The sequence below is a fragment of the Solanum tuberosum genome, unplaced genomic scaffold (genome assembly GCF_000226075.1).
Source record: "Solanum tuberosum cultivar DM 1-3 516 R44 unplaced genomic scaffold, SolTub_3.0 scf00229, whole genome shotgun sequence".
Classification (NCBI taxonomy): domain Eukaryota; kingdom Viridiplantae; phylum Streptophyta; class Magnoliopsida; order Solanales; family Solanaceae; genus Solanum; species Solanum tuberosum.
In genome coordinates this window covers 178,632-200,453 of record NW_006239154.1, presented here as the reverse complement: position 1 = coordinate 200,453, position 21,822 = coordinate 178,632, and the positions used below count along the sequence as shown (strand labels likewise).

At 33.8% G+C, this 21,822-nt stretch overlaps 2 protein-coding genes across 2 annotated transcripts; one reads left to right on the top strand and one right to left on the bottom strand.

The window, feature by feature from the left end:
* Window positions 1-5,888: 5,888 nt before the first annotated feature.
* On the top strand, window positions 5,889-8,885 carry LOC102583887 (desumoylating isopeptidase 1). Its single transcript, XM_006356705.2, has 5 exons — window positions 5,889-6,001; window positions 6,581-6,654; window positions 6,772-6,869; window positions 7,397-7,713; window positions 8,268-8,885. Exons 2-5 carry the CDS (start codon window positions 6,646-6,648, stop codon window positions 8,666-8,668), a joined length of 825 nt encoding a protein of 274 aa, XP_006356767.1. The 5' UTR covers window positions 5,889-6,001; window positions 6,581-6,645; the 3' UTR covers window positions 8,669-8,885.
* A 2,023-nt stretch (window positions 8,886-10,908) lies between these two features.
* Window positions 10,909-20,392, bottom strand: LOC102583334 (thiamine-repressible mitochondrial transport protein THI74). Its single transcript, XM_006356703.2, has 3 exons — window positions 19,687-20,392; window positions 19,161-19,581; window positions 10,909-11,471 (listed from the first exon to the last, which is right to left on the bottom strand). The coding sequence occupies exons 1-3, from the start codon at window positions 20,146-20,148 to the stop codon at window positions 11,179-11,181; spliced, it is 1,176 nt and encodes a 391-aa protein (XP_006356765.1). The 5' UTR covers window positions 20,149-20,392; the 3' UTR covers window positions 10,909-11,178.
* Between the last annotated feature and the right edge of the window lie 1,430 nt (window positions 20,393-21,822).

Below are 21,822 nucleotides of genomic sequence, written 5' to 3'. Positions count from 1 at the left end.
AAAAAGAAAAATGGATTATAAAGAGAAAAAGGAGTTTTATAAGAATAATAAATCAAATGTCTGCCATAAATGTGGTAGAATAGGCCATTATGCAAAGGATTGCAAGGTCAAGGATAAGATTAAAAGCCTTGATCTAGAGGATAATATTAAGGATTCTTTATATAAAATCCTCCTCAATTCTTCTTCGAAAAATTTCATCCCTAACAATAGTGACGGAGAGGAATCCTCTACAAGTGAAGACCTAAAAGTTCTTCATGAAGAAGACTACATGTCCTCATCTGAGGAAGAATGTACGTCTTGCCAGATCGGTCAACCTTGTGTTAATAAAGATAATGATGAATTTTATCAGTTGTATTCTCAGTTCAAGGACTTAAATATCAATGTTATCAGTAATGATAACTGGGTAGAGATGTTCAGGATGATTGATGATCCAAAGTTAAGGTCTCAAATTATTGACAAAATTGGTAATACCAGCACCTCTACTATTAATAGTAGAATTCCTAAAGAAAATCCCGCTCATAATAATGCTTATACCATGGCAGAAGTAAAGAGACAGCTAAAACTTAGGTCTCAAAGGGATCATATCCCTACTACAATTCAAGATTTGATTGAGAAGATTAATAATCTCAAAAAACATATATCTTCTCTCAAAAATCATAATGTGATTCTTGATGAGAGAATCACTTATATGGAAAATAAAAATAATAACCATCATGGGAAACAGGTTATGGTTGTAGGTAATCCTCCTGATATTCCTGAAGCTAATCTTCCTAATACCCCTAATGAGTTTACAGATAATAAGAATTTATTTTTAGAAACTATGGAGCTAATTACAGCTCATAAATCTTTGGCAAAAATAACTCTTTTTATTGATTATAACTTAAAAAAGGATTTTATTGCTCTTATTGATAGTGGAGATGATTTGAACTGTATTCAAGAAGGATTAATCCCATCAAGATATTTTAAGAAGACTACATATAGTCTTCGAAATACTAAGTCATAAATGGATATTGAATATAAAATTCCTAAAGCATATATACGTACAAATAATATATGTATGCATGAAAGTTTTGTTTTAATAAAAAAATATTTCTAACGAAATCAGTTTAGGAATGCCTTTATTCAGGCATATTTATCCCATAACTCTCTGGGATGAGACTGGAATAACTGATACTTTTAAAGGAAGAAAAATAAGAATAGATTTTATATCTCAATCATTTTCAAAATTCGTTAATGAAGTTAAAGATATGTTTTCTTTAAAAAAATAAACAAATTGATTTTCTTAAAAATGAGATTTGTAGTCTTACCATAGAAGAGACTTTACAAAATCCTAAAATTCAAGGAAAGATTGAGATTTTAAAGAATCAATTCTCCCTACAAATATGTGGAGACCACCCAAATGTGTTTTGGAAAAGAAAAAAACATGTGGTAAGTCTTTCTAATGAGGAAGAATTTTCTGAAGATAATATTCCCACTAAGGCAAGACATTGCCAAATGAATTCAGAATATTTGGATTTATGTAAGAAAGAGATTGATACTCTTCTTCAAAAGGGATTAATAAGGCCCTCAAAATCTCTATGGTCTTGTACTGCTTTCTATGTTAATAAACAAGTAGAGCAAGAAAGAGGGGTACCCAGACTTGTCATAAATTATAAACCTTTAAATAAAATTTAAAATGGATTAGATATCCTATTCCCAATAAAAAAGATTTATTAGATAGACTTCATGAAGCTATCATATTTTCAAAATTTGATTTAAAATCAAGTTATTGGCAAATTCAAATTTCTTAAGAAGATAAATATAAAACAACCTTTAACGTCCCAATAAAATAATATGAATGGAATATCATGTTTTTGGGTTAAAAAATGCCCCTTCTGAATTTAAAAAAAATTATGAATGATATTTTTAACCCTTTTAGCAATTTTATCATTGTATATATAGATGATATTTTGATATTTACAAAAACCTTAGAAATGCATTTTAAACATCTTGATCTATTTAAGAAAAATATTATTCAAAATAATTTGGTTATATCTAGATCAAAAATGCATATTTTTCAAATCAATGTTAGATTCTTAGGTCATAATATTGAAAAGGAAATAATTATTCCCATTCAAAGATATATTGAGTTTGCATCTAAATTTCCTGATGTTATTACTGAAAAAATCCAGCTCCAACAATTTTTGGGAAGCTTAAAATATATTTCTCCTTTTATAAAGGATCTAGCTTAAGATACGACTATATTATATGATAGACTCAAAACAAGTCCAAAAGCTTGAAGTGATAATCATACTAAAGCAGTCAAACACATTAAGACAAAGGTTAATAACCTACCATGTCTTACTTTAGTCAATCCAAATTGGCAAAAGATAGTAGAGACAGATGTCTCTGATATTGGCTACGGGGGAATTTTAAAACAAATTTCTTCTGTTGAAAGGCATGAATACCTCATACAGTTCTATTCTGGAAAATGGAATAATAGTCAGAAAAATTATTCTACTGTAGCTAAAAAGTTTATTATAAAAACTGATTGTCAAGCAGCTAAATTCACCTTTAATAAAGATGTAAAACATGATGTTTCTAAACAAATGTTTGCAAGATGACAAACTTTATTAGCACCATTCGATTTTTAAATACATTATAAAAAGGGAACAACTAATAGTCTTCCCGATTTTCTTACTAGAGAATATTTAAGTTAATAACTCTTTGTCTCTTAATAGTAGGAGTGATGCGGCCTTCTGGAAGTTCTTCCTCTAATAGAGGAAGAGGAAGAGGAAAAGTACCTATGGGAAGAAATAATATATTGGCTCAAATAGAAAATCAGAAGCTAATAGCTTCAAACATTGCAGAAGCATACACAAGCACATCGGGAATCAATACTGAACATTCGATGTACAAGAAATTCATGAATTTTATACAATCCAGACAAATTCAGGGTAAATAACCCACCATCTTGTTCTTCAGCCGTTGCTGACGAAGGAAATGAAAATATTGAAGTATATGATAAAAATGAAAAAGATGAAGTAATACTTCTTCTTGAGCCAATAGACTTACAATGGAAAGATAATTCATGGCAGAGTATGATCAGATATTTTGATATAGCATCATATGTTGTCCCAACTTATAAATAAAAAATGCATTATGAGATAATACTCTCATCCACTGGGTCTGCTGAATTTCAGCACTTTGACCCAGCCAATACTAAAGAGGTTTATAACTTTTCAAAATTCATTATCAAAAAGATATTCACTCCAGAAGAATGGAGAATAAGCACGATGAAGTAAAGGGAATACACCCATCCAGAACAAAAATTGTAGTTAGATTTAATTACTGAGATTATATCGAGAGCTTTAATAAAGCTTTGTTATATGAGAATTCTAATAAAAAGCATTCATGGTTCATAAAAATATGCTCCCATGTCTATAAACAGCATATACCAAATTGATTTTGCTAGTGGTGAATTTTATATGGTCCGTCTATGAATATACTCCCGAAGGAATACAAAAAATTATATGTTGAATGGGTTGATGTATCACCCAAATTAATAAAATTACAAAAAGATGATCTATATTTTAAAGGAATGCCATTAATGTACTTTTTCATAGAATTTTCTATTCCATGGATAATGAAATGGACAGTAGAAGTCCAAATTAATGAAGAAGGATTTCCTTGCTTAAAGAGAAAATTTCATACAAAATTTTGGAGTAAATTACTCCAGAGAGATGCTGAAGGAAAGGTCCATGGACAGGAGATCATAGATTCAATTAAAGACTCTATTGAGATTAGTAAGTGTCAATGAGAAGTTATACAAGGCCGATATGATATCAGCCCTTTCAAACAGATAACCAGAAAACTACAAATGAAGAACGGGACTATCTCCAAATCAGAATTTCTTGCATCATACATGAAAGAAGTCAAGAAAGATCTAATAAAAAATATGGGCATAAATTTTTTGGATAATATATCTATGGCTATGTCCAATGAGGAAGAAGACATTTGTATAGCAGGGGAATCCCACAGACATTGAAACATTTCTTCAACCGTTCAAGAACCAGAGAGAAGAATCTTCTAGTCCAGACAAACTACACGGAAAGGAGACTAGAAAAGACTAGATGATATGATACTAGCTTTTATAAAAGTTAGAATAATTGTAAGCTTTTATAAAGTTATGGACCCCAATGTCAGTCCAATAATGTAACATGACGTAAGCCCTTACGTCATAAATTTTAGATTTTTCTTCAGGTCCTTTCTATATAAGGATCTCTTTGTATGAATAGAAGGCAAGCTTTAGCCAACCTTTCTTGTACTATTTCCTTTGTATTTTCACTACCATCTAAATAAAATATTGTTGGTGTTTCTATTTCTGAGAATTATTGTTGAAAGTCTTTTCCAATTAAGGTATTGCTCTTCTCTCTTCTATTATTAATTAAACCACTCTTAAATTTTTAATAGCCTAAATGATAGGCTAAACACTTCGTGTTGGACTAACAACAACTTGAACTATTACGACATGGTGAGAAAAGGACTGTTCCAATGTCTCTAAGGTCGAGGTAGTGTAGTCCAGGGAAGGGAAGATCTTGGCTTAGTCTGGTGTTCCTGGTAAGACCTATATTAGCCATGAATGAGGCGTTGTTTGGGCTTCGTTGAAACCGTAAAAGATCTTTTTGTCCTTGTATTGCATGAATCGTAAATGAACCTGTACTAGCATCTAAGCGATCCTGCCTATAAATGGTATCAGAGCCATGGCGGTGATAGGGATAGGTGGTGTTAGTCCGACACAATTTATTAACATGAAAGGTCACAACCTTTATAAAAGTCACAACTTTTCATTAAAGTCGCAACTTTTCATAAAAGTCACAACTTTTCATAAAATTCACAATTTTTCATAAAAGTCGCAACTCTTCATTAAAGTCACAAGTTTTCATAAATGTCACAACTTTTTAATGAAAGGGTAAGACTGATTTTGAAAATAAATAAATTAAAAAGGAATTATGATTTGTGGCGGCGGCATATAATTGAAACATCACAGCAATGCTAAATACTGAGATGCATATTTCTTCCCCAATCATTAGAAACACAAAAGTCAACCTCAATAGTTTACCTTCTTCAACAATCCTAACCTAAATTAACAAATCAGTGTTGCAATAAACAATTGTGACAGAGCAGCTGCTTACAATTGGAAAAAGAGTGCCCTAATCTGGTACCAATCAGACAATTCCTTCAAGTTTCGTTAAGCGGACATTATTTTACAGATAAAAATCAAGCACATCCATCTAAATATATGACAACATAGATCAAACCAAGAGAATTTGATTAATTACCTGAGAATTAGGCAAATCGAAAGAATCGTGCAGAGATAAAAGGAAAATTATGTTATTTGTTTGGCGTGGATAAAGAGAATACAAATTCCAGAAAATTTGGGAATTCTTATATTACTTAGTCAAAGGCCTGAGATTTTCTACGATTAACCGAACACACGATATTCCATACCCTTCTAGAAACTACTAACCAATAGGGTTTTGACACGTTCCTCTCTGTCGGACTCTATGGCCAACCATTCAACCGTCCTATTCATTAGTAACAAAGAGTTGGTATTAACCATTATTTACCTTTATTAGTATGCATTAATGCATAGCTTAGGTTCTCTTATATATATATATATATATATATATATAATTTAATAAAAGCTATGCATTAATGCATACTAATAAAGGTAAATAATGGTTAATACCAACTCTTTGTTACTAATGAATAGGACGGTTGAATGGTTGGCCATAGAGTCCGACAGAGAGGAACGTGTCAAAACCCTATTGGTTAGTAGTTTCTAGAAGGGTATGGAATATCGTGTGTTCGGTTAATCGTAGAAAATCTCAGGCCTTTGACTAAGTAATATAAGAATTCCCAAATTTTCTGGAATTTGTATTCTCTTTATCCACGCCAAACAAATAACATAATTTTCCTTTTATCTCTGCACGATTCTTTCGATTTGCCTAATTCTCAGGTAATTAATCAAATTCTCTTGGTTTGATCTATGTTGTCATATATTTAGATGGATGTGCTTGATTTTTATCTGTAAAATAATGTCCGCTTAACGAAACTTGAAGGAATTGTCTGATTGGTACCAGATTAGGGCACTCTTTTTCCAATTGTAAGCAGCTGCTCTGTCACAATTGTTTATTGCAACACTGATTTGTTAATTTAGGTTAGGATTGTTGAAGAAGGTAAACTATTGAGGTTGACTTTTGTGTTTCTAATGATTGGGGAAGAAATATGCATCTCAGTATTTAGCATTGCTGTGATGTTTCAATGATTTCTTGGTTGGCAAGTTAAGTTACTGTTTGGTTGATAAGGATAGTAATGCGGTACTGATGTGTGTGTTTAATTTGTTGGTTTCACATGTCTGTTTATCTACCTTGATTTTTCTTGCTTTTCAAGTTAAAACCCCAATTAGTTGCTCTTTCCCTTTTTACATCTCCATGGTGTCTAACTTCCCAGACCCCACTTGTGGGATTTTACTGGGTATGTTGTTGTTGTAGTCGTTGTATTGTGTCTAATGTTTAACTTGGTGTTAATGTTTTAGGTCATCTTTCCAGCTCCACTTGGTTGTGTAGTGCATTTGTTTCCAAGAAAGCTTTTTTATTGGAGATGGCTGAGGTATTGTAACCTTCTCTCTTATGCTGGTTATGTCCATCTTTATCAATATCCCATTGGATCTACCTTACTTTTCTTGGAGGCTCATGTATTTATGATTATAATCTTTGATTGTGGCAGGACGGTCACAAGGTTATCTTGAATGTCTATGACCTGAGCCAAGGTTTAGCTCGACAATTGTCTACTACTTTTTTGGGAAAAGCTATTGAAGGAATATGGTAAGTTGCATTGTTATTTGAAGGGCATTCTTTTCTTTTGAGTGGTGGTCTGATTAGTAATATTAAGTACGATTGGCTCAATTGGGTCTCTGCCTGCCACTTAACTCGGGCCCTGTTAGACTCTTTAAGAGCATATCTTAAACATGTTAGCTAGGTTACATTTCCGTGTTTTCTTATGGATTTCAATATCCACTAATCTTTAAAAGTGACATTTCTGTATGAGTTGAAGTTTCCTGCGTTGGTGCATCAGAGCAAGCGGAACTCTCTTGTGTAGATTGCATAGTTGAATGTAGTAGGAGTATTGATTTGGTTGATGTTCTAATCATCTTCCATAATCAGATCTTATATTTAAGTAGATGGTGTCTTAAATATTGGTTTTGAAAAATGTTTCTCTCCTATTTCATGGAGCTCTTATCTCTCCTGTAATTTGTACCTGGTGTAGCTCGTTCCTGTCCATCATAACAGTAAAATGAGTTGCTTTCCTGCTCTCCCTATTCAAGTCAGATTGTTGTGTATCCTTTCTGTAGGCACACAGGAGTAGTGGTTTATGGTCATGAATATTATTTTGGAGGTGGTATACAACATGCTCCAGCTGGGACGACACCATATGGAACTCCTGTTCAAGTTGTAGACCTGGGTGTCACCCACATACCAAAGGATGTCTTTGAAATGTATTTACAAGAGATAAGCCCTCGATATACTGCAGAGACATACAGTTTGCTTACCCACAACTGCAACAATTTCAGCAATGAGATTGCTCAATTTTTGGTTGGTGCAACCATTCCAGATTATATTTTGAATCTTCCTAATGAGGTTACGAACAGCCCGATGGGTGCCCTTATAAGTAAGTCTTTCTTTGCACTTCCTGTGTTGAACCCCTCCATAAAACATGTATGATTGACATAAATACCTGATTCTGTTTGTCTTTTTAACATCATATGATAATTGGTGTTCTGTGCTGGTTCCTTCTTGTCCTTTTTGTCTTTGTTACATCTAGAATTTTCAGGATTATGATGCTGCTTCTTCTGAGTAAATTGTTTTGCTTTATCAGTTATGTGGTGAAGTGTAGGACATGCGGACTAATCACATGATGCTTTCTCAAACAAGTTAATATGTTTTGGCTGCTTACATAATTTGAGATAGGGCACTTAGATATTCAAAATAGTGCTCTACTTGAAAGCACATTTGAGCTATATCTATGGTGCTTCGGCCTCACTTTTCTGATTGTAACTTCTCCCAGCGTTAGCTTTATATTTATTTTATATATGTGAAGTTACTCATTACTTATTAAAAAAGAAATGTACAGTGCTCCTCATTTGGATTGAAAGTAATCTTTGGAGAAAATTTAGTGAAAGATGTCCAGTACTTGAACTTACTCCTGTTATTATCTTGATGCAGTGCCCATGATACAACAACTGGAATCAACGTTGAGGGCTAATGCGGTACCACAAGCACCCCAGTTCAGACCAGCTACTATTGCTCCTGCTTCCCAGCCGACACTTTCTGTTGGGAAGTCCTCTAGTAGTGGTGTTTATCAATCTAATAAGCCCGAGAGCCAAGATGGAGAGAAGAAGAATGTGCCCCCTGCAGTCAAACCTGTGGGAGAGCAGGAGAAGACGCCTGCTAATGGTGTTGTGAAAGATCCTCTTGGGGATGCTCGGAGCAAGGTACAAGAGGAAATCACCCGTGAATTTGCTGCAATCATGGCTACTGGGACATTGCGTGCAAGTGAGGCTGCTGCTTTAGCAACTAAAAAAGTTATGCAAAGATATGGAGATACATTTGCTGCTATGAACTAATGACAACGAAGTTGTCTTTATAAATTCATCTGTGTTGGAAATTTAATATCCAACTGATTTGATGTAAGGTAGACTTATTGGATGCTTAATAGGAGATGAGCAAACATTCTTCCTTGAAAGAGATACGCATATTGTTCTCTTTCTGGACTTCATACATTGAATAAGAACTACTTTTTACAACTACGACTTGAGTTTATGAATCCTTTTCCTTGAAAGAGATACGCATACTCTACTCTTTCTCGAAATTGAAAATTGAAGCTTATCCTGGATAAACACTTGTTTGGTGTAGTTTTGCTTCGGTTTGGGGGTTAAGTTGGCGTTTCTACCTCAAAATGTAAACCTCCTTTCGTGTCTTAACTTGCCTTTCCAGTTTTCAATGATATTGTTGTAATGTTTACAAAAAGATATCTGAACCATGTTGCCAAAGTATATGATGATGACATGACAAGAAATCGAAAACAAATTAGACAGTTGATGGAAACAAAGATGATTTGACTTGAGGAAATGAAATGAGAGTGTGTAGTTTGTCAGTGAGGAATTCCCTCGTCACTCAAATAGTTTAGAACTTAAGTACTTACTAGACAGATTGAAAAGTTTGTCCATGAAACAAAATATGTCATATAATTGTTTTTTCATTCTTCTTTACAAAGAAACTAATTTCAGAGGTTGTCGTTTGTAGATATTGGTTTCTTGATCTCATTTACAAACTATGTTGAAAAAGGAGTTACACTTGCAAATAATATTGCCCAACCAAGATTTAAAATCATATCCCTATGTGGAGAAATAGGTAAACGCAGTAGAAGTTGAGCTGTGCCATAGATTGCTCTTAAGTAGTAGAAGTTGGACATGTTCAGTTCTTTGGTATTAATTAGTTTGTACGATACTATTGAGTATATCTAGGTCCCATTTCCTGAAGCACGGCCACTTTGAAACTAAAGCATTTTTGTTACTATCCCTTGTTATAGATCTAGTTATGGGACGTTGCAAGACAAAATCATAGTTAATGTTGCGTGAATTAGGAGTTTGGAAAGAGGTTTTATTTTTTCTACCTATACCTATGGTGCTGGTTCTGCAATCTCTGTACTCAAAAAAACACTATTCCAGTCATCTTGCAACCTGTTTGTTGAGCTAATTTTTACAACCTTTAGTTGCTGAGTTCACTAGTATTTTCTAAACCTTTTCCTTAATCTCTAAACTAACTTGCGTTTTTTTGTTTTATTTCTGGTAGAAATTGTTTACTAGGACAGATATTTTTAACCATCTATATGACTTCACTACTTTAGTCTACAGGAGTCACGTTTCTATTATATATATATATAGGCCAGATATTTTGTATGACTTTGCTACTTCGGAGTCACATTTCTATCACTATATATAGCTAGCAACTACATCCAACTTTTGAATGATATGAAGCCTATTAAAGGGTATGGTTAGTATCAAACTGTCTACACATGAATTATTAAACAGGGTCTAAATCAAATCGATTACAAAACTATCACAAATACCAGTTAAATCACTATCCTTGCATAAATCGATGCATACTATCCTGACTTGTAAGAAGAGACGTATATTTGTGTTTTTCTTTCTCTATATATTCTAATAATGAATTACAGGAAAGACTTGGGCTAATGCCTCAGAAACATTTTAAAGAGACGACAATTACAGCTTGTTAATCTCCAGATTTGTGGACCATAATGTATTGATTTAAGTACATTGTGCTATAGCCTCATTTGCTTCACTCTGTGTGACCTTGGATAAATCATCAACATCACAGGTTTGTAGACCGATAACTATGTTGTGACAACGGTCACATTACTTGAGGTGAACAATTCAAACTTTCTAGCCATTTGAACAACATACACCAATCCAGATTTTGTATGTACTCTCCAGTGTAAACATCTTTCATCTTGCAAGGCTAATAAACTGAATACTACTTTTATGACCTTTCATAATATGTTGAATTGTTATTCAATCATGGTACATTTCTCCCTTTTACTTTCCATTTTTTTTTATAATTTCTTATGGAGAACTTTAAAATGATATAAATTTTAGTAGTTATGTTACTATAAAAACAGTATTTTTGGTAATCTTTTTCTACAAAAACCGAAATCCAAACTGAATTATAAATTTTTAAAAATCACAACCCAAAATTCATTTCGATTTTTTACCAAATTCTGAATGCCCCTTGCACTCAAGTTTGTGAGTTGGATGGAGAGGCAGGTTATTAGTCACTCAAAAAATGGAAAGCAAAAGGATTCGTTTAGGTATATATTCCAGTTTTGAACAAACAGGAATATTTTAAAGCTTTCAGCTACAAAAATAATATATGATGTAATAAAAGTCAATCGATGTCAAGTGTTATACACATTTTAAGTACACAAATTGTTCTCTGCACACGCCTATACCGACCTAAAATTTGGGTGTCACAACATGCTCAGGGAAGAATACATCAAGTTCAACAAAAGATACACCTGAACTAGTGGCGCTGTGGAGCAAAAGAGCTCTCTAATCTACCTGGGTGATGGATGATCCTGTTCTGTGGACTGAATTTTCCCATTTTCTAGTTCAATGCTTGCTTCTTCTGGTACTGAACATGAATCTGAAGGGATGTTAATGCCTGCAAAACCAACCATGACAGCTGCAGCTCCAATGTAATCCATGATGGGGGGTGCATTTCCTGTCAGTGAATCCACGATTGCAGCTAGCGGAACCTGAATGGTCAGTCCTGCTGTTGCTACTGTTGTGGAGGTCAAGAGAATAGCCTTGGCCCACAGTAAATCGCTCAGCACATTATCAAACATACCTAAATATGGTTATTTAAAGTTAGCTACATGTAGTATACGGCCCCATACTAGATAAAGTAGGCAAAAAACAAAAGTTGGCCATGCCAAAGCCCATCCGAAGAAAAGGAAAAATAGAGAGGAGCGAAGAAATGTAAAGATTAACTTTCACAATTAAAGTATTTAAGGTACAGGATTCCTGTGCACCGGATGATTGATGAACATCTAAATATGATATCTCATAATACTAGCTGATAAGGATCTCTTTTACAGTTGACGTGCAGTGATCTAAGGGCATGTCACTTAATTTGCTCCTACAGGAAGGACTCATCATTACATCACTTGAGGCTTAAAATCTATGCTTCCAAGTTGTCACTTCTCCTAATCTCAATTATCAGATGCAGATAAAATACAAAAAAGAAATCACATTAGATCATTCAGTAGAGTATACTTAAAAGTTGTTGTAGTACAGTTTAAAAAGAAAAAAAGGCATCCATTTATATTTTTGCCACTGTTTTTTCCTTCCAGCAGCTTAGACTGGGGTGTAAAGCGTCAGAGGTTCTTTCTAACTGACTTGTATAGAATAACCTACTTCAACCTAGAACCTCAAACATTTTCTCAACTCGGCAATGTACAGTAAAAAAGAGGGATCCATTTTTGCTTTTGTTTTTGTTATACCATCCAGCAGCTTAGTTAGGGACAGATAACATCAAGATTCTTTCCAACTGCAAAAGCCTAAACACTTCTTTACAAAAATGGCTATCCATGGTGTTTGAATCTGGAATAAGTTTTAAATAGATATATGGTATGGGTTCGAGCAAATAAGAAAGAAGAAGAAAATCTGGTAACAGTTTAAACAAATGGCATTTGAATCTGGTATAGTTTTGAAAACAATGGCTATTTATGGTGTTTGAATAAGAAAGAAGAATCAGACACAGCATTATAGGTTTTGCAAGAAAGAAGACGAAGAAGAACTCGCAGGAATGGCCAAGTTTAAGATGTCGATGAAAAACTAGGTGTACAAATGAATAAATAAAGTCAAGTTCAAGGGGTCCTCGATGTGTACCTGGCCTATACTTTTCTCCTTTTTATTAAATAGAAACAAAATCTTCTTTCATAAGTTAAAATCATTTTCTTTCAATCTCACACCAAGACAGTATCATCTAATGTAATACCCTATAATTTAAATTAAGGGCAATTAAGTCATTAGTTATTTTTTTTAAAAGAAAAAGAAGAGAGAGATTGTGCTAAAAGCCCTAGGCAGCAACAGCTGCTGCAATTTTCAGCAAAGAAAAAAAAGAAGAAGAAACAAACGCTAGTTGCTGCGTTTCTGTTTCCAGCTAAGGACCACGAAAGAGAAGAAAGAACGGAAGGGTGAGGGAGAAGAAGGAGAAAGAGACTTATTCGAAGGTTTCGCTTCCAGGTTCGAGGTAAAATCATTGTTGCTTTTCTTCTCCTACAGCCTCTCCAAGATTATTAGTTAGGTCATTCAAAGTAGGTGTTGAAATCTAATTACTAAAGGCTAATAATTGGGCAGCAAGGGTTGTACAGATGGATAAATCATATATATTTCTATCTATTTTATGAGTATCAAGATACATGATTGATCAATGGATTTGGGCATGAGAATACCAATAGATAGAAGTATATTTTATACTACTCCTGCTGCCAGATATGCTCCCAGTAGCATTAGTGGAAATTACATTGTAATGCTGGGCTTGAGTTGCTGTTAACTGTAGTAATAGCCAAGAAAATTGTTTGAGCAACCGCAAGATATGAATACTTAGAGCTTTTAACTTATTGCTGCTGAAATTGAAGGAATATATGGTTACGGAATAAGATACTTTGACACATTGAGAATCAAACCTGAAACTTGAGGGTTGGGTATTTTAAATAGTTATAGAATTAGCTTAAACATAGAATCTAACTGGAAATTGATATGAATATGATTATAGATTGACCAAAGGGATTCATACGGATTACTCAAGTTACGAGCTTGGTATTTCAGCACCAGTACTGTGAGTAGTAATCTTACCACAATTTGTATTTCACAAATTTCATGATTTTTACATGGTTTATAAAGTAAATGTGTTACCGACTGTTTTGAACTTGCATGTGGGACAAGTCTTTTACTAGATATGATACTGAAAAGATTATTTGAGATGATCTCATTCTTACAAGATATGATTATTGTTATTGAAAAGGTTTTATACTTATTTGAGAAATAGTATTTTGACAGGTGATTGTTAAACTTTGAAATGATATGATTTGATAAGATTTAAATGCTCTGTTCGATTTTGAAATGCTTCTACTGATTACAAGAAAAATATAAATGGGAGTAGACCTTGATGAATCCCGTAGCTAACGGCGGGATCGTTAGACCTGGTGCACCTTGTAGTTACTGATTACTAATAAAGCCCTTGCTAGTGGGAAGGTAGAACTAGTATACTGTTACTGATATCCCTCGAGTAGGGATCTACTGATATGAATATATAACTCCTTTATGAGGAGTTCACTGTTATTGGTTACTTCTTAAAGAGAAGGCCACACTAATTACATGATTCATCCTTGGAAACCTCCCAGCTATAAGATTTGATATGAAATGTTTTTCTGAGTTTACTATTAAGAATTTACATTGATATTATATGAGGCAAATAAGATTGAATATTGTTACTGTTTCTGAAAAGACATTATTATATGATTTGATTATTATACTAGCATGTTTTCTGACTTGTCCCTCATTAAAAATGGTTGTGGTTAAGTGTTATTACTCACTGAGCTAGCGTCTCACTCCTCGCTAATTATTTTTTTACAAAGGATGTCATTAACTAGAAAGTGTGATTTGGTAGCACTGGTGAGCCTCGCATTGCTTCGCGTGGCAAGAGAACTATTGATTTGCTATGGTTTATTTAGTTTCTTTAAAAACTCTTAGAGTCGCTCTATTTGTCATTCCTTTTATTTGAGTCATGATTTGCCCTTCGTATTGTAGTCAAGTGACTAGTTGGAACTTGTTTTTGTAATTTGGAGATGAATTGGGTTTATTGTGTGACAATTAGATCATTGAAGGATATTATGTTGTGGCTTTTAGTTGCTATTGGCTGTGTTGTGAATTTTTGAGATAGGAAAAATTCAGGATAGGCCTAAAAACAATGGAAACTCTGCCCGATTTTCTGTAGATTTATGTTAAGGCTTGCTTTGGGATTCTTTCCCCTTAGTGCCGGTCACGGACCTAATTCGGGTCGTGACATCTAATCACGCAGATTTTACATTGGACTCTCAAAAAAACTCTATCCACCTATCTATACAAGAAGGAATATTTTATTTACACAAAAAAATTGTAAAAAGATATTGGTTGACTTCACAGATTGGCTTCTCTAGTGTCTCGAAATATCTAATATAGTTCTCTCACCAAATCGTCCAAGACAGGCATAACAGACTGACAGACGCCATCTTTCTCTCTTCTTTGCTTTCATGCTTTATCTTAACATCAACATCAGTTGAGGCCTGAGGGTATGGTTTGTAGTCTTTTTGTATGATCTTAAACTATCTTCACCTCTCAAGTTAGCTGTTGGGGTTAAGCTAGGTCCAAAGTCTATTTTTCTCTACGTCGTATCAAATCAGACATATCCCTAATGTTTTATTACCCAATGCGGAGTGCTTGAGCCCCTATTGTATGTTATCAGCATTCCAGATATCCGAATATGGGCGTACATAAGGTGTTTAAGTCCTACATTAGTTAAGGATAGGTGTAGTCTCTTTATATGGTCTTGAACAATCCTTACCTCTTAAGCATCTTTTCTATTTCTCTTCACACTTCCCACCTCCTAGCATTGCTACAACATCCATCACCGTTCTAAGTTATGTCTAAGCTATACTAAACTTAGACCCATATAGCTAAAGTAAAGATGCAATGTTGCAAGAGATGGTCCATATCTTTTTCATGCCTTCTGCACAAACCAAAAACAAGATACTACGATGTGTCTCCTTTTCCTCAGTTCACCATCTTTGTAGTTCCTCAAGAACTTCCCTCAAGTCACAGACCAAGTACTTGGGTATAGCATTTCCATTTTACAAACATAGATACAGTGTTATCAAAGGCGAAAAGCGCAAAAAAGCTTTAAGGTCCATGGGGGCTTTAAGTGCAAATAAAGCGTAGGCTTTAATGAAAAAAGGCGCAAAGGGAGAAAAGAATACAAATATATATGTTTAGTCCAAGACTAATAATTATAAACATGAATGACAAATATGTGACCAAAGAAATTGAAAAAAAATTATGGTTAAGTGAATTATCAATTATTTAGTTTCACTTCTTCATAAAAGGACTCATTGGCAAGGAAAAGCTTGCCTTAGAACCTTGATGACGACACTGAAGCGCACATAAAGCAAGGCGAAGCGCTCAACACGTTTTGAGCCTCGCTTCAGGGCTTAAGCGCGGTCAAAGCGCGCCTTTGATAACACTGCATAGATATAACCAACTCATGAGTATTATGTACCTCTCCAACTAGGATTATCTTGGGTTTCTGCAGATTTACTTGAAATTAAGGGTTTCAAATGGGCAGATTCTGCTGAATTTGGACAGGTTATGTTTACATATCAAACAAAGAGAGAATCTATTAAATATTTTAACAAGTTGCTTTATGGGTCAATTTGTGCTATTTGTTTATCCCAGATTAGCCCAATCTTTAGATGGGCTCACTTGGGTTGCCCCTAAATTGACCCACCATAAAAATATGTCAATCCAACCCACCCAACCTTGGGTCAGTTTCGGAGTTCATATTTTCATGAGCTAACTTTGTTATTCCTTCTTGAAACTCGGATTGCACCACATCACACCGGTGTCCTGAATAAGTAAACTTTCTCATATGTCGTTCACTAAACACAAGGTATTATCAACCTTCTGACAGTTTCCAGAAACAAAAACTACTACTCTCTGTCTCAATTTATGTGAACGAGTTTGATTAGGCACGAGGTATTTATTTTTATTATTTTTTAATAAAAAAGACTTTTGTAACTAGTGATTTTAGAGGTGCCATGACATTTCTATCCTAAACATGTCATGATATTTATGCGGCTATGAAAGTATGCCATTTAGAGTAAAATGAGAAGTTTAAAGTTAAATTATTTCCACATATATACATGTGTCAATTCCTTTTTGAACAAACTTGAAGAAAAGAGTATCACCTAAAATGGAGAGCAAATACTTCTTCTTTTGTCATTCAAAATAGATGTCTAAATGTTCCCTTCTACTTCTACAAATAGAAATAGACATCTGAAACCACTCTTTTCAAACTAAGATGAAGGGTCTAAAGATTGATAGAGAAGTTTGAAGTCACCATAATTTGAATAGAGAGGAGCAATTGTGCAAGGGTTTCTTAGCAAGATGTGGTAGGAGTAACTAAGCTAAGGTTTCTTAGCTAGTTGCAGGCAGGAGTAACTAACCTAAGGTTTCTTCGCTAGTTTCTGGTAGGCTGGGCTTTCAAAATGTGTGTGAACAAACATATTAAGAGAAATGTGTTGTACCTTGATGGGCCAAAACAAGTTCGGATGACAAATAAAGTTCACTTTTATGAACAAGATTTAGAAGAACAAAATAAGTTGGGCAAGTTTTAGATCATTTAACACAACAGTAAAGATGGAGTTTATTTATTCAGTATAACTTAACTAAAAAGAACTGGACTTCAATAACTTTTATGCTCTTCTGTATAACTAGTCATTAAATATTCTAACTTACACATTTATTATCTGAATACAAATACTTGTACTCCTAGATGTATCACTGTCATTCGTTGAATCCTAAAGTTTATGAAATGACAAATTCTACCTCTAGATCTGTACCTGTGTGGACATCCAGACCAGTGATCATACAACATTTGCTAGTCATCATAAAGAGGTTTCTCAACTTGCCTCCCAAAAGTCAAATATTTAGTAGATAACGAAGTCACCTTGCATCCATGTATCCTTGCCAAAGTTTTCAGATTTTGAGTCTACCTGGTTGAACCAACTTGGATTTTCCAATACTACGCCAAACCACACTAAAATTCTAAATAGATATCAAACCTCTATTACGTGGACCAGAAAAAAAGTGTCATTCGCAAACAAGAAAGTGAAACAGATAGACAATCTACCCTGTAGCCATTAACCTTAAAGCCATTAAAGAAACTTCAATCTTCGCACGTTCTAGAAGTTTACTTGATGTACTAAGAAGAAGTTTACTTAATGCTTCCATAACAATAAAAAATTAGCAAGGGTTGCTACCATGTTAATCCGTACTATTGCCAAATTAACAAAGGAAAGTTTGCTAATCATGACAGAGAATTTAACCATTGATATAAATGTTGGATTCATTGCCTCCAACGATCTCAAGATATAGCCAGAAGTTCCAATTCACATATTAACCCCTTTTTTGGTATCCAATTGAAACAGCATTCTCCACTCCTTCAATCTCCAATCTATTATTCCATTAGCAAAAAGAGTTACACCTTGGATTTGTCTACTCCCATCAAAAGCATTCCATGGGACATAGATGAGCTTGTCTAAGACGCATCTCAGCACCTTGGATTTGTCTATTCCCCTCAAAAGCATTCCATGAGTTAGAGATGAGCTTGTCTAAGACTAATCTCAATCTCGAGGATAATGTGTTCACAATGTTCTTATACACTGCCACCAAGTTGATCAGCCAAAAATCCTAAATGTACAAAGCATCACTTTTCTTAGGAATCAGGACTATGAAAGAGAAATCAGCAGCTTCTCAAACGACAACTTTGGTAGAAGTGATTCATATGTTCCACAACTTCATCCTTTAGCACCTCCTAAATGGTGAAAGAATGCAAAAGGAAAATCATGCAGGTGTACCACTGTCTCCCAACAAAAATTCATAAAGCCTAATGATCTCTTCTTCTGTGGTTATTCCATTCCTCTTTCTCCTCCTCAACCAATTGTCTAGAATTTGATTCAGTACATAAGCAGCTCTCATTCCCCTTTTTCACGTACAACATTTAATTAAGTACTAAATGAAATTATTTCTTTGGTATGAACTAGTGACACAATAGAAGAATTTAGAGTTATTATAACCTTTCTTCAAACCAATTTAAGTGTGACTTTTATCTCCAAATAAATTCGGGGTCCACTAATGCTTACCCCAATCTCCTTTGATTGTTTCCTTTTGGATTTCCTCATCATCATTTATGCCATCTTCTTCCTCCTCCTCTCTTAATACTTTTAAGTTTGTTAAATAGGTTTGTAATATTTGTTTCCACACATCCAAGCACCTTCTAGTTCCATTTCTTCATGTCGTTCTTCAACATCTTTAGAAAAATTAGATAGGTTAAATCAAGTTATCCGATGACCGTGGAGTTTTCCCACCATTTTTCTAATTGTTTCCTTGAAATTATATGTTGTAGACACAATTAAAATACATCCTCTGCGAAGAGCTAGCAATCATATTGTGTTTCATAGGACAAGAACCAAATGCAAGCATATGCTTCAAAGGGCATATCCACGAGCTTCAAATTGAAAAAATTATACCACATAGCAGGCAATTTGGTTCAATAAAGCACTGAAGAAACAACAATTAGAAGAGCACATAGAAGAAAAAAGGTGTGAACCATCATATGGCATGGTTCTCATTTTCACTCATTTATGCACACAAAGATGCAACAAATCGATAAATACTTAAATTTGCAAGGGAAGAAACGGGATATAGATAGGTATACCTTTACCAACTATTAGGCCAAGTTGCTTCCAAGTGAGCGTGTTAAATGGCTCAAGGTTAGCAAAGTTGAGTACAAGAGGTATGGGTAAGAATATGAGCATGTTGAACAAACCCAAATATCCAAGAAACTGTGCCATACTGGCATGACCACTTTTCCCATCATCATCAGGTAACTTTTTACGAATGAGGGTTATATAAACAGCATACATAGCAGCTGAGACAAGAGAAAGAATGTCACCAAGAACGGGGTTCGAAGCAACTTTGCTAGACCCTGATTTTGAGTCACCCAAGCTCACAATAATTGTTCCTCCCATACAAAGTAGAACACTGAACAGCTTCACCCAAGTAAAAACTTCTCCCAAGAATACAAGAGACACCAAAAAAGTAAACAAGCTGGAGGAACTGCTTAAGATGGTATTCGACTGTAAAGAAAAAAAAAAAACCAAAACCATAACCACATTACACATACAACACATCACAAACATTCCACCCACTAAATGTGATAAAAATTGGATAGTTATGCTTACCGTAACAGTTGTATATTTGAGTGATAGATTAAATGTAAGCTGAGCTAGAAACCAAAAAGGGCATATCAACAAGCTAACTTTTGCTACTCTAGAGCGTGTCCAACGCCTTTTTGCATCCAGGCCCATATCAACATTTTGATCAATAATTTGTTCACACCCATCAGCAACAACCAATTTGCTTGTTTCAGCATTGTCATCAAGAAGAATAGTCTCCTCTGATTCACTGGTATCTTTGTTATTTCGCCAAAACAACAAGGTGCCATATTTATCCTCTAGAAAACGAACAATTTCAATAAGGGGAATATATACTACAAATAAAGAATTGCAAAGGTATGTAACAAGAAAAGGTGAAACACCGGCATCGACAACGGATTGAACAACAAAACTAGCAGCAATCCATATAGATGCAACAGTAATTATATAAACCAAACCCAAAACCCATCTCCAAGATTGATCTTTCATTCCTTTTAAACAAATAAATTGATGCAAGATTGTTTGTTGTGTTTGGTCAAAGAAAATCCATCCAATACTTTGGGTAAGGCTGTGGAATCTGCAGATTGCAGATATTGTAAGTCTAAAGTCTCCTTCCGGGAAAATTTGGAGTACGTGCTCATCTACTTCATATGCTAAGCTTCCTCCATTGACAGGCCTGAACAGTTTGGCTTATTATAGGTTGGGCCCTAATCTCCTCCCCTGAACTATTGGATCCAGAATACATTTTAGGGAAAGAATATTTATACTAAAAAAAGTAAAAATTATATAAACCACATACTATAATAAACTAATTACTTCTTATCCCTACTCTTTCATAAATTACAAAAAATTCTTTATTTTAGTGCCTTGCGGATACATTATTGTGGGAGTCGGATACATTAATTTAGAAGCTGCAATTATCAGTTTACTGCGTTAATTAAGGGATTAAAAATAGAAATTATAATTGACTCCCACAAATCACGCCTACGTTTCTTAGTTAGGGGAAATTTCATATATGGCAAACGTAATTTATGAAATAACATTATATGGCTATAATTTATATAATTACATTCTATGGGTATAGTTTAGTTTGTTATGCCTTTAATTTGTATGAAACATTTTTTTTGTTTTTAATTTATACAATATTTTACTTTTTCATTGAATGGTAATAGTAGCGCTAAATACGGTAACAAACATTTACACAATCCCGTGATTTAAGCTAAACGTACAAAATCAAATATTTTCTCAATTTTTTTTTTAGATAAATCGTATGAAACACTCGGGCGTTAATGACCCTATTTGTGTAAATATATATATATATATATATAAATTGATTATATTGTATATATTTGAGAAATTGTATATAATTTTTTATACAATATTTGTGTGTAATTGATTACGTGTTATTAACAGTATATGTGACCATCATAATATGGAAATTGTATATATGACGGTCGTGCTTGTTTTAAAAAAAAGTGTGTGTTGTATTTGTTTTTAAATTTTTTTGTGTAGTCTGTTTGTATATAATATTTTATTATGTTCATATTTTTTTGTATATATCTAGGAATTTGTATAATGTACAATAATTTTGATATATGTATTATATGTAATTTCGTTTTTTTAAAAAAATTAATGATTAAACTGATTGTATAATATTCATTTGTCAATTGTATATGTGGTAAGCTTGAAATATGTTTGTCTATTTGAGTGTGTAATGTTTATATATACAATATTTTACTATGTTCATAATTTTTTGTATATATCGACAAATTTGTATAATGTACTATAATTTTGTATATGTATTATACAGGGATTTTAACAAATTTCTTTTATACAAAACTAAATATTTGTATTCAAATAACTACTGTCTCATAAAACTTTGTTTATGTTACCCTAATATACAACCCACTATATACATAACTTTAATAATTGGTATACAACTAATAGAATATACAAATAACAACTGTCTCATAATACTTTGTATATATTACCTTAACATACAACCCACTATATACATAACTTTAGTAATTTGTATATAAATTACACTACCTGATGTTCTTTAGATTTGTCCACTTCTGATGAGGCAGATCCAATCTCCTTTGAATCAATGTTTATGGCTTTTCTCTTACTTCCACCTTCAACAATCTTAATGCCGCTAGATTT